This window comes from Mesocricetus auratus, unplaced genomic scaffold, assembly GCF_017639785.1.
Source record: "Mesocricetus auratus isolate SY011 unplaced genomic scaffold, BCM_Maur_2.0 Super-Scaffold_100006, whole genome shotgun sequence".
NCBI lineage: Eukaryota > Metazoa > Chordata > Mammalia > Rodentia > Cricetidae > Mesocricetus > Mesocricetus auratus.
In genome coordinates this window covers 53,296,273-53,308,644 of record NW_024429190.1, presented here as the reverse complement: position 1 = coordinate 53,308,644, position 12,372 = coordinate 53,296,273, and the positions used below count along the sequence as shown (strand labels likewise).

Genomic DNA, 12,372 nt, shown 5'->3' with positions numbered 1-12,372 from the left:
CCACTGGTCTCTTGGTTAATACCAAGGAGGAAGTTCAGGAACTTACTGTAACTAATGTTTTGGAGTTGAAATCCCGAGTGAGAGCTAGGCGGTGGTGGCATACGACTTTAATCCCCGCACTAGGGAGGCAGAGACAGGTGGATTTCTGTGAATTTGAGACCAGCCTGGTCTACAAGAGCTAGTTCCAGGACAGCTTCCAAAGCCACAGAGAAACCCTGTCTCGAAAAACAAAAGAAAAAAAAAAAAAGAAAAAGAAATCCCGAGTGACACCATCAAATGCACATGGAGCCAAGAGACACTTCACACAGGGTCTCTGAAGCTAGCGATACTTCACAGACATGAAAGCATTACACAATGCAAAGGGATTGTGGTGATGGTCACAGTGGAGAAGTTGGAGAGAACCAGGATGCTGCCTATGACTCCATTCACTGTGTGCCAGCCTCTCTTCTATCATTCCACTGGGTCAAGACAATCTGTCAAGTGGGGGGGGGTGACACTATTATCTTTAGTTTATTTTAGAGACAAGGGTCTATTGTAGTCCAATCTGGCCTCAAATTGGGTCTATAGAGCGACTTTCTTTCTTTTTAAAAAATATTTATTTTATGTATATGAGCGACCTGTCTTCATGCACAGCAGAAGAGGGCATCAGATCTCATTTGTGAGCCACCATGTGGTTACTGGGAATTGAACTTGGGACCTCTGGAAGAGCAGCCAGTGTTCCCAACCACCGAACCATTTCTCCAGCGCTAGAGTGACTTTCAATTACTGATTTTTCCTGCTTCCATCTTCCGACTGCTAGGGCTCCAAAGATGTGTGCCACCGTGACCCGCTTTTGTCTTCCTGTTACATAGGAGAGAACAAGGACTTGCCCAGGGTTACATAGCAAGTGATAGACTGAGATTCAAGGTCAGGCTTCAGAACTGTCAAACTAAGTTGCCTCCTACATGTGTGTGCCATTGGAAGCCTTGGCATACCCTCTGAACACCTGACAAGAGCAATACAATCGCTTTCCTTAAAGACAGCTGTTACTGGCAGAGACTAACACACACACACACACACACACACACACACACACACACACACACACGCACGCACACTGCTCACCACATAGCTGTTTATTGTGAATACATCTGGGAAGGTAGGTCAGACATACCAGCTTTCTTCCCTTCCTAGCTCACTGCCCATTTTCTTCAACTCTTTCCAATATTTAGCTGTTCAGTATTTCTCAACCACCCACATTGACCTTTGTACATTTTCTGCTTGAATAAAGACCCATACATGAACTTCAAGGATGTGAACACTATATGGAGAGCAGTGCTGGACACTGGGTCCAGTAAAACTATCCCCTCCCCCCAGTACAGTGATAAACTCTCATTACTCCTTCGTCCATTTTGTCCTTACGAGTCCTGCCCCTGTCCTGTTTGTATGCCTGGCAGACTCTTGATTATGAAACCAAGTCCAAGGTGACCCATCCTTTAGGTCAACTGATCCTCCCTCCCCTTTTCTCCCTCTCCTCTTCTGCAAGCCCCCTTTCTTGTGGAGGAAGCTGGTAATTATCATTTCGTGGTGGTGTTGAGGCATAGAATTGATTTTTCTTAATTGGAACCGGGAGAATCTGTTAACTTTGTTTTACAGTATAATGGGGAGATCTTTCTCTCTTCCTCCCTCTTTCTTTTCTAATTTTTTAAATGCCTGGGACTGTGCTTCAGATGCTAAAAGGGCAAGATATTTGACTTTGGAGACTATTGGAAAATCAGGCAGAACTATGGACAAGAACGCACTGTTCTGTTGGTCTCAAGTTGGGAAAATGAACCAACTTTGGTTCGTATCGTGTACTAAATTACACTGACAAACACTGAGATCAGATGATTAAGCCGGCAGTCCCACGCAAGAGAGCTTGTCTCTTCCAGCCAGGGGCTTCGTCCGCGGCCGTTGTTTGGGCTAGAGATGACTTCAGCTTGGCTTTCGGAGTCCAGCCGGGGTCATCGCCCCCAGTCCTCACAGACGCCGCCTTCCGGGTCGGTGACCCTGGAGCCTGGGGGCGGGGCCGCGCCGGGTGGAAGCCGAGGAAGAGGCCGGCGTCCCGGGAGCGCGCGAGTCCTCCCGCGTGCGCGCGCCCGCCCGCCCACGCTCGCGCCCGCCAGCGCGCCCACGCCCGCCCGCCCCCCGGCCCGCGCTCCCGGGAAGTCTCGCGATGCGGTAGCCGGCTGCTCCTGCAGCGGGTGGCTCTGGCTGTTGCTGTGGTTGCCGGAGTTGCGGCGGCGGCTTCGGCGGCGGCGGCGGCGCTGGCGGGGGTGGCGGCCCCGGCGGATGTTGACATTGTGTTGTTGTTCCTGCCCACGGTAATGGCGGCGGCGGCGGCGGCGGACCAGGTCTCGTCAGTAGCCAGAGCCGACGCTGCCGAGCGCCAGTCCCGCGGCCTCCGCTCCCGCAGCCTCGCCAGCCGTTCCCCGCGGCCGCCCCAGAGCCAGGGCCCCGGGCGCGGGGCTCGCAGGCGCGGGATGGCGGATTTCGATGAGATCTACGAGGAGGAGGAGGACGAGGAGCGGGCCCTGGAGGAGCAGCTGCTGAAGTACTCGCCCGACCCGGTGGTGGTCCGCGGCTCCGGTCACGTCACCGTGTAAGGCCCTGCGAGGGCTAGGAGAGGACGGGAGGCGCGGGCTGGGTGGGCCCCGGTACCCCTCGGAGTCCTCCTTCCCTGAACCCTGCCCCCGGTGACTGGCGCGGGATGGGGGCCTTTCTGGAAACGCCGGGGACCAGGAAGTGAGAACTTGCTCTGTTGCCATTTGTTTAGGACTCCCAAGTGGGGACAGACACGGTCTTCCCTCCCTCCCACAGCCCTGTAGCAGGCCCCACGGCCCAGGGGATGTGTGGGATCCCAGCAGGGAAGATGGTCTGCTTTATGGGCCATTCCTTCAGCCTAGGGGTGGAAGTGCATGTATATATTTTAATGGGATCCACCTAGGTAAACCACCCCCTCCGCCGTTATTCTTTGGGACTGTGCCTCATAGTCTATTGACATATGGCTCAGAGGTAAGACCTGGGATGTAAGACCCTGCTGGCAATTGATAAAGAAGGTTTACCGTCGTGTTTGTCACACATACCCACAGGGCTTCTAAGTTCCCTAAGAGTACATTTCTGCAGAACTAATTTAACTCTCTGCCATTATACATCATAGCAATATATAGGTGGACATACACAGAGGCAGAAAGATACAGGTTTCCAACGAATCACAAGTCCTGAGTGTCCTCTAATCGTTCTGCTTTGGGGCACAGACTTAGGTTGGCTTCTTGCTTGATAAGGGTTCCTGTAAGGCTTATTGGCAGCATCAAAAGTCCGATATTATTCAGACATTACGGGATGAAAGCACCCTGAAAGGTCATGACTAATAAAGGAATGTGTAGACTTGAAGTAAATAATGAGCTGTCCGGAAGGAGGAAGTTTTATAAGTTTTGCAACATCTCCCTGCAAAGTCCCGGAGTTGGGGTATCGATACTCCTTCGCAGCTGGTATCTCTGGCTAAAAGTCACAGCTCACACTTCCTGTACTTGCATGTCCCTTTATCACTGATATAGGAAGGGGGCGGGTCTGAAGATGTCTGGAGCACTCTTCATTGTGTTTTGATGTAGGGTGAGTGGGATGTGCTGGGAATAAGTCAGTGAAACACAGACTTCTCATTCGACTCTCAGCAGAGCCCTTGCATTTCTCAGTGTGGTTGAGAGCAGTCATACTGACCAGCCATGTTGTTGTTTGGGATGCTTATGCAGTGCTTTGGTTTCTTAGCACCTGTTAAGTGTGTATTTAGGTGATTAAACAGGGTAAAAACACTGCATAATCATTGTCCCAGGACCTGGGATAAGGAGATGGGACTTGCACCATAATAACAGCTCTGTTGTAATTGTCATCACACACTTAATTAAGGAATATAGCCAATAATGAATAATACAACTTAAATGTGTATCTCAGTGTTTTTACTGTCATTTAACTTTTAGTTTGACTCTTAGGACGTTTTTCTTGTTTTTAACGTAAGGACTATGGGTGCTTTGAGAAGGTATTACCAACAATAAAACGGACACGGTGGCACTTGTCTAATACCAACACTCAAGAGGCAGAGAGGCAGGTGGATCTGTGAGTTACAGGCCAGCCAGGGCTATATAGAGAGACACGCTGGCTCAGAAGGGTTTCCAAACTTTTTCATGTTGTCTGTGGTCATCCTTAAAGTCCTCATGTCAAATGGGAGCTGGCAGAGTTTCATTACAAAGGGGCGAGCAAGAAACTCAGTGGTAGAGTACTTGCCCTGGGTTCAGAACAGCACAGCAGAAAGAAAGGTTCAAGTACAGGTGTAATGTCTCTTCAAGAAGAAAAGCCAAACACTTGGTTGGGAAGTAGAATAGACAAAGTGCTTAGATGGTCAGTAAATTTTGATTGTAGTTGACTATTTGAAGTGGTTAACAGAGTGGAAAATAATTACTAGTGTTTTTTTTGTTTTTTTTTTTTTTTTTTGAAACAGGGTTTCTCTGTATTGTTTTGGAGGCTGTCCTGGAACTAGCTCTATAGACCAGGCTGGCCTCGAACTCACAGAGATCCGCCTGCCTCTGCCTCCCGAGTGCTGGGATTAAAGGCGTGCGCCACCAACGCCCGGCAGTACTAGACTCTTTATCAGTGTTGTAAATGAGTACTGCTATTTGCAAGTCTAACAGTGATTCATTTAGTTTAGTTTGTCTGCTCATTAAAATCATCTGGGGAAGCCGGGCGTTGGTGGCGCACGCCTTTAATCCCAGCACTCGGGAGGCAGAGGCAGGCGGATCTCTGTGAGTTCGAGGCCAGCCTGGTCTACAGAGAGAGTTCTAGGACAGCCTCCAAAACAATACAGTGAAACCCTGTCTCGAAAAACCAAAAAACAAAACAAAACAACAACAACAAAAAAACCATGTAAGCATACTCCCCTTTTAGACGTTGGCTAAAGCATGATTTCCTTGTCACTTTGAAGGTAAATGGTATTACAGATTATAGTGTCATCTTTAATCCAGGTCAGACTCAAAAGATTCAGATCTTCCTGTATGCTTGCTTTTGCAGTTGAGTATTCTAATTGTAAAAAATTGTTTATATATTTTTATTTTGTGTGCATTGATTTACTTGCATGTATGTTTTTGTGAGGGTGTCAGGTCCCCTGGAACTGGAGTTATAGATAGTTGTGAGCTGCCAAATGGGTGCTGGGAATTGAACCCAGGTCTTTTGTAGAGCAGCCAATTCTCTTAACTGCTGAGCCGTCTCTCCAGCCTGTTTCTAAGTTTTTTTAAGTCCACTATTCTTATTTTAGGAATCTTTATTTTCTTACGATACATTGTTTCTTGATATTTTAGATGAATAGTATTTTTTTCATTGTTATATCAGCATGTAGCATTTAAAAATATTGTGTAGACTCAATGTTTTGAAGGAAAATCATATGGGAAAAGAAAATGACAAATTCCCATGGTTTCATAGTAATCACATACATACAACTTGGAAGACTTGAATTACAAAAGTAGATTTTCTTTGACTTCTCATCATGTAATGAAAATAAGAAAAGTGACCAACATACTAGTGTTGGTTAGACCATTAATACCACTTTTTTTATTTGAAGGACGTAAGAATGTTTATTTCTCTAATAAAGGAAAACACTGACATGACTGATTGGTATTTGCGTACAACTTTTTTCTCACATTCATAGCTAAACAGATTGGCAAGTCCAGAGGAACCACTCTGACCATTACATGGCACACCACACTGTACGTTAGTATTTACAGTTTATTCCAACCCATTTCTTTTATACTCTGAAGCACCTTCATTATGTTGCTTGATGGGACAGAACCACAGGAAATTATACAGGAAAGCAATGGTGCCCAAAGTCAGCTAATTTCCAGCCAATCAGGGTTAGTAGTTGGTGGCCTCTCTGATCATGTTGAAGGGCAGCTCTGGAGCCTGGTAGGGTCCAGAGGCTGGACCGACACTGTGAAAGGGACATGCAAATTGTGTAGGTCCCTGGATGACGCTGGTTTATATTCTTTATCTCAGAATAAGATATATTGCTAATTAGAGGCTTATTATTTCCTTTTTGTGCATGTCTGTGGGCACATGTGCTCTTGTGAAAGTGAGGCTACCCTCACTGTGGGCCCTTGCCAAGCTTAGCAGCAAGCACCTTTGCCCGCTGAGCCATCTTTGCAGCCCAACTTTGATTTATCATAAGGATGATAACTCTTTTTGTTTGTTTGTTTGTTTGTTGGTTTCTCTGTGTAACATCCCTGGCTGTGCTGAAACTTGCTCTGTAGTCCAGGCTGGCCCTGAACTTAACAGAGATCCGCCTGCCTCTGCCTCCCAAGTGCTGGGATCAAAGGTGTGCGCCACCACCCTCTGGCTAGGATGATAGCTTTTATGGAATGTTTTTGTATGAAAGCATCTTTAAAAGTTGAGGAAAAGAATTTAAAAGGTAATTCAGTTTTATTAGCTGGGTAACCTAACATTATTATCATGTCTTATTCCATACTTGTTCTATATCTGAATTAAACTTGAGGCTTTCCTAGAGTGGGCATCCCTTGATTTCTAACTTAAGTTGTCATTTATTTGTTAAGAAGTAAGAAGTTAGGCGTGGTGCACAGGCCTTTAATCAGGCAGAGGTCAACACAGATCTCTGAGTTTGAGGCCAGGCTGGTCTATATAGCGAGTTCCAGGCCATCCAGGGCTACATAGAGAAATCCGGTCTTATAAAAAGAAGAAAGAAAATAAACGTCAACAAAATAAATTATACAGGAAATTAGTTTGATGGAGGATATGAAGGGAAAGAAAAGCTAAGTTTTAATAGGACAGCTACCAAGTTTTAATGGGTAAACAGATTTTCTTGAAGAAATGAGAATTAGAGTCGGCTAGTGACTCAGTGAGTAAAAACTGTTCTTGCACAAGCCTGCCAACTGGAATTGATCCCTGGATCCCTGGAATCATGCAAAGATGGAAGAGGAGAACCGAGGCCACAAACTTGTCTTCTTACCCCACACATGCACTGTGGCATGCCCTTCCCCCATAAAAATAAAACAAATGAGAAATACGGTGATGAGTTGAGGTTCCAAAGTTTTACTGTAGTTGAGCTTGAAAATTTTCATATGATTTGAATTCAGAGTTTGAAGTTAGATTTGTGCTTACTCAGATGTGAAATTGACTAATAATTTTTATATAACTGGCTAAGAAGAATACAGGGACTAAATGATGAAAAGTAAATTGTGCCAACTTATTTATGTTGATAGGTAGTATTCTAGGCAATAACTTAAACAATACTGCTCAAAAGATGTATTTCTTAATTTGAGAGACTCCTTGAGTTTATATTGTTACTAGGTTACAGGCCCTGAGCTTAGCATGAGACCTGCTTTATACTCAGGAGTCTTTTAATTCAGGTGTAGTGACTATGCATGTAATCCCAGTGGGGGCAGGAAGACCATTGAGAGTTTGAAGCTAGCCTGGATTAGGTATGGCTCAGGGGGGGAAAAAGGTTAAAATAGCCAGCCGTATCTTGGCTAGTTTAGGTTGTGTGTTGTCTGTCCCAGTCCTGTCCCCCATCCCCCCCCCCTTTGTAGCCTACTCTGACTTGAAGCTCAAACTATCCTTCTGCTTAAGCCCCCTCTCCTGGCAGGGTTTTGATACATTATGTAGCTGTCTGAGATTTTGCTCTCAGCAAGGGTAAGCCTTAGATATAACTTGGAACAGCTGATGCTCCTGAGTGTCTGTACACTGCTGTTTTCTGTGTAAGGTTGTTTTGCTCACTTGACCTAGTCAGAGTCATCAGGGAAAGTCTAGGATACATGTATTTATGAAGCAAGTCTTGATAGGCTGGTCTTGGACTCCTGGGGTGGTTATGCTTATGTAGCTTTAGCCTCCTGAGTAATTGGGAGTGTGGGCATATCCACCATTTTTTTTTCTGACAAGACGAGGTGTTTCTTATCTCAGACATATTTCATATGTAATGGGTGGTGCAGTGGAAAGACTGGTTCTTAACATCAGTCATAACTGTTTTAGTTCTTAGATCCTTCCTAACTAGCTGTAGATGAACTTTTCTGAATGCCACTTTTCTCACCTGCAAAAGGAGATGCTACCTGCTTTGGAGGTTACGTATGAGACTCAGAAATACAACTTAATATTATGACTTGGACCCATCATAGACATTCCACCTTCTTGACTGACTTTCTTCAGATTCTCATGTGTTGACTGCTACTGTCTGTTACCTTCCATCTAGGTAAATAAACTGTTGTACTTCAAATGAATTAACCGGTCTTATAAGTCTATATAAAGTAAAAAAGTTTATTTTAGATACTGAATTTTGGTACTAATTTTTTTGTTTGTTTTGGTTTTGATTTTTCTAGACAAGATTTCTCTGTGTAACCCTGAATATATGGAACTCAATCTTTAGACCAGGCTGGTCTCTGCCTTCCAAGTGCTGGAGTTAAAAGCATGTGCCACCAAATGTGCTCTAATTATTTATCAACACCTGATATTTGGCATGTGTTTTTTGTTTGTTCTGTTGTTTGCACACCTGGTTTATGTGGTGCTGGGGAGCAGGCCTTGGGTTTCATATACTCTAGACAGAAATGGCCAGTTTTGCTGTGTCTCCAGCTCCACAGGTAGTATTTAAGTTCCCAATTTATGCCAGATGTTAGACGAACTTCTGAAAGACATGAAGAGTCTCCATGTAGTTTACAGCTAGTAGTAGTAAGTAGTAATGAAAAAGGGACCAGTGAAGAGTGCTGGGATGGAAAGTAATGTGATAAGGGAAAATGATGTTTAGAAAGGATAAAACCATCTTAGGAAGAACACGACAAGCCTTGAAGATGCTGAGATGTAAACCCAAATAAGTCTGAGGAAGAGTTGTATTATAGCTAGAAAATAAAGAAAACAGGGTTGTGTCTTGAAATGAGATTGAAGAATTCAGTAGGGGCCAGAAAGGATTGTAAAATGATTAGTGATTCCTCTCTCTCTCTCTCTCTCTCTCTCTCTCTCTTCTCTCTCTCTCTCTCTCTCTCTGTGTGTGTGTGTGTGTGTGTGTGAGTGAGTGAGTGAGAGAGAGAGAGAGAGAGAGAGAGAGAGAGAGAGAGAGAGAGAGAGAGAGAGAGACCAGTGAGTGACCCTAACCTGTGAGCTTAATTAGTTAGGGTTATTTCCAGGGTTATGAATGAAAGGCCATCTACAGGAGCACACTCTGTTCCGTAATGGCTCCGCTAGTGAGGAAAATGTTAGCGTGAAGTTGAAGAGACTGTTGCCCTAATCCAGGTGAAACATGAGAGTCACCTGGCTGGGTTTGTGGTCAGTAGGTAAAGGAGGTATTATAGTTCTAGGTATGAAACATCAGTTTTACTTTCCCCTAAGATATGAAAAACATAGCAATGACTACCATTACCATCTGATTACCACTTGTGTAAGTGTGGTCCACTTGGTTGATTTGATTTGATTTTGGCTCTGTGATGGATGAGGTCAAGAACTGGGGACTATTTTGAATGACATATCTGGACCTCCTGCTGCCATCGGCAGCTAATATGCCAGGCTGTAGAGGAGCTGCCTCATGGTTTTGAAGTGAGGACGTTTGTGGGATGGTGTTCTTTACTATAGTGTACATGGTGTTTGGCAACTATTCATTCCTTAGGTTTCAGGGAAAGAACTACATTTTAAGCTGACTTGGAGTACCATGGGCTGAAATGTTTTAATGGGTCCTGAAAAAAGGTTCTTTTCCTGAATTTTAAGTTCTTCCATGTAGCTTACTTAGGATGGAGCTGACTGGACTTTGATATAACTTCCTTTTTCCCTTTGGCTGATATATAAAAAGTTCCCCTGGCCTGGAATTCATTTTTTAGTTGTGGCTCGCCTTAAGCCTGCTGCGTTCCTCCTGCCTCTGCCTCCTGAGTGCCGGGATTGAGGTGTGTGCCACACTGCCTGGCAAGCACCTCCTGCTTTCTCCTTACTTGCATTGTGGTTATTTTCTTATTTTTAGTTTTTCGACACAGGGTTACATTGTGGTTATTTGTGGTGAAGTCAGTCCTGCATTTGTTCATCGAAGGGGTTCTTACTATTTAGCTTTCTTTGAAAATGTTATAGTTACAATTTTTAGTGGCCTATTGTGTTAGTAAGCTTTCCATTACTGTAACAAAATACCTAGAGTAATTACCTTAGAAAGTTGTATTTTGTTTAGTCCCAGCACTCAGGAGGCAGAGGCAGGCGGATCTCTGTGAGTTCGAGACCAGCCTGGTCTACAGAGCTAGTTCCAGGACAGCCTCCAAAACAATACAGAGGAACCCTGTCTCGAAAAACCAACCAAAAAAAAAAAAAAAAAAAAAAGAGAAGTATTTTGGCTTACAGTTTTTAGATTTCATGCATACTCACCCATGGAGAGGGAGGGGGGGAGTGACTGCTACTATAAAAGTGTACTCTCTAACAGCAGTCTTATTACTGCTCTTCCAGAGGACATGGGCTCGATTCTCAGTACCCACATGGCAGCTCATAACTGGCTATATGTAACTTCAGTGTCTTCTGGCCTCTGTGGACAACAGGCACACACATGGTACATAGACCAAACACCCATACATGTAAAATAAGCTAAAAAAAGAGTAGTTTTTACTTTTTAGTTTAATAAATGAGATTATACCTCCATGGAACTGAAAACACCTAAACATGGGCCCCAGAGTTAAATACTTGTCTCCAGCTGTTCCAGGGTTTATGTCTTCTGGTGGAGTTCACTTTTAGTGTCAGTGTGTCCATCCCCCGTGTGCAGGGGGGGGGGCGCAGGTGGGCGGCTCGTGCACATACGTGTGTGTGTGTGTGTGTGTGTGTATGAGTATGAGTGTCTTCCATGAATATGTGGGTGCCTGAAGAGACTAGAAGAGGGTGTAGGGTCCTCTGGAGTGGCAGTTATTAGCCACTGACTGTGGGTGCTTATTCTAGTTTGTTCTCTGTTGCTGTGATAAAGATTGATTTGGTTTACAAGGTAGAGTTCATCTTTTAGGGAAGCTGAGGCAGGAACCTGGAGGCCAAAACTGAAACAGAGACCATGGAGGAATGCTGTTTACTGGTCCAGGACCACCTGCCTAGGGATGGCACCACCCACATCACCTACCCCACAGGCTTGCTTACATGCCCATCTAATGGGGGACATTTTCTCAATTGAGGTTTCCTCTTCCCAGATGACACTAGCTGGTGTCAAATTTACAGAAAACTAGCCAGCACACTGTCCCATAGACACCTTAGATGTCTTTCTCTGTAACCATTGTTGTTAAGCAACCAATTAGTTCTGTCTTTGAAACCTCACAATTTTTGTTGTGTCTTCCCCTTGTTTTTTGTGCCTTAAGCTTACTACTTTACCCTTTTCTACTCCTTGCCTTTTCCCCTTTCCAGCCCCACTGGCAGACATATCTTCATGATAGTGCATATGAAACAATTGGGCTGTCTCCTTATCGGCTGCCTGGGACCTCATCTCCTGTGGAGTCCTTCCCACGCCTGCAAGTCTCTTCCTAATCAGACCTACCCTGTGACTTCTTACTTCTGCTCCCTTGCCCTAGTCTAGTTACACCAGCTTCCCTTCCCTTTCCGAATTATTCTAGGTGTGTTTCTGACAGTACTGGCTAACTCTTCTTTATTGGTATTTGCGTCTAATACCCAGAACCTGGGTCCTTCTCATCTCCCATCTCTGTCAGTTAGAGACGTAGTCTCCTTGCCCTGTGCCACATTTTTTCCCCCTAATTGTCTTCTGTCAGAACATGAGTTAGTCAGACATGCTAGAGTACAAACTTATTTATTTGCAACCAGGATTTGCTATGTGGCTGTAGCTGACCTCACAACCTCAAGTCTTCCCAGTTTAGTGGTCCTTTTTTTGTTTTTTGCTTTTTTTGATTTTTCGAGACTGGGTTTCTCTGTATTGTTTTGGAGGCTGCCCTGGAACTAGCTTTGTAGATCAGGCTGGCCTCGAACTCACAGAGATCCCCCTGCCTCTGCCTCCCGATTGCTGGGATTAAAGGCATGTGCCACCAACGCCCGGCTCCCAGTTCAGTGGTCTTAATTCTGGGTTTACTGTAGGCATGTAGGCATGTGCCTCTACACCTCACTCTAGAATATGAACTTGTTGTAAGAGAGAAAGCCTCAGTAAACTTTTTTTTGAATAAAACATTTTCCATTTTATAGCAACTGTCCTATGTGTAAGGTGAGCCCTTAAATCTTGCAGGTGTTTTGTTTGTTTTATTTTGTTTAAATTCGAGGAGCTGGATATTGTGGTATATAGCCTTTAATCTTAGTGTTTGGGAGTTCAAACCCTGCCTGGTCTACATAGCAAATTCCAAGGGTCTTCAGAGATTCTTTCTTAAAACAAAACAA

At 44.7% G+C, this 12,372-nt stretch overlaps 1 protein-coding gene across 1 annotated transcript in view; it reads left to right on the top strand.

The window, feature by feature from the left end:
• Positions 1-2,179: 2,179 nt before the first annotated feature.
• Positions 2,180-12,372, top strand: part of Chic2 (cysteine rich hydrophobic domain 2) — a 35,903-nt gene continuing 25,710 nt past the window's right edge. Inside the window, exon 1 of the mRNA XM_005080780.4 lies at positions 2,180-2,620. Coding sequence (XP_005080837.2) covers positions 2,346-2,620 — 275 coding nt within the window. The 5' untranslated portion in view covers positions 2,180-2,345. The remainder of the gene's footprint in view (positions 2,621-12,372) is intronic.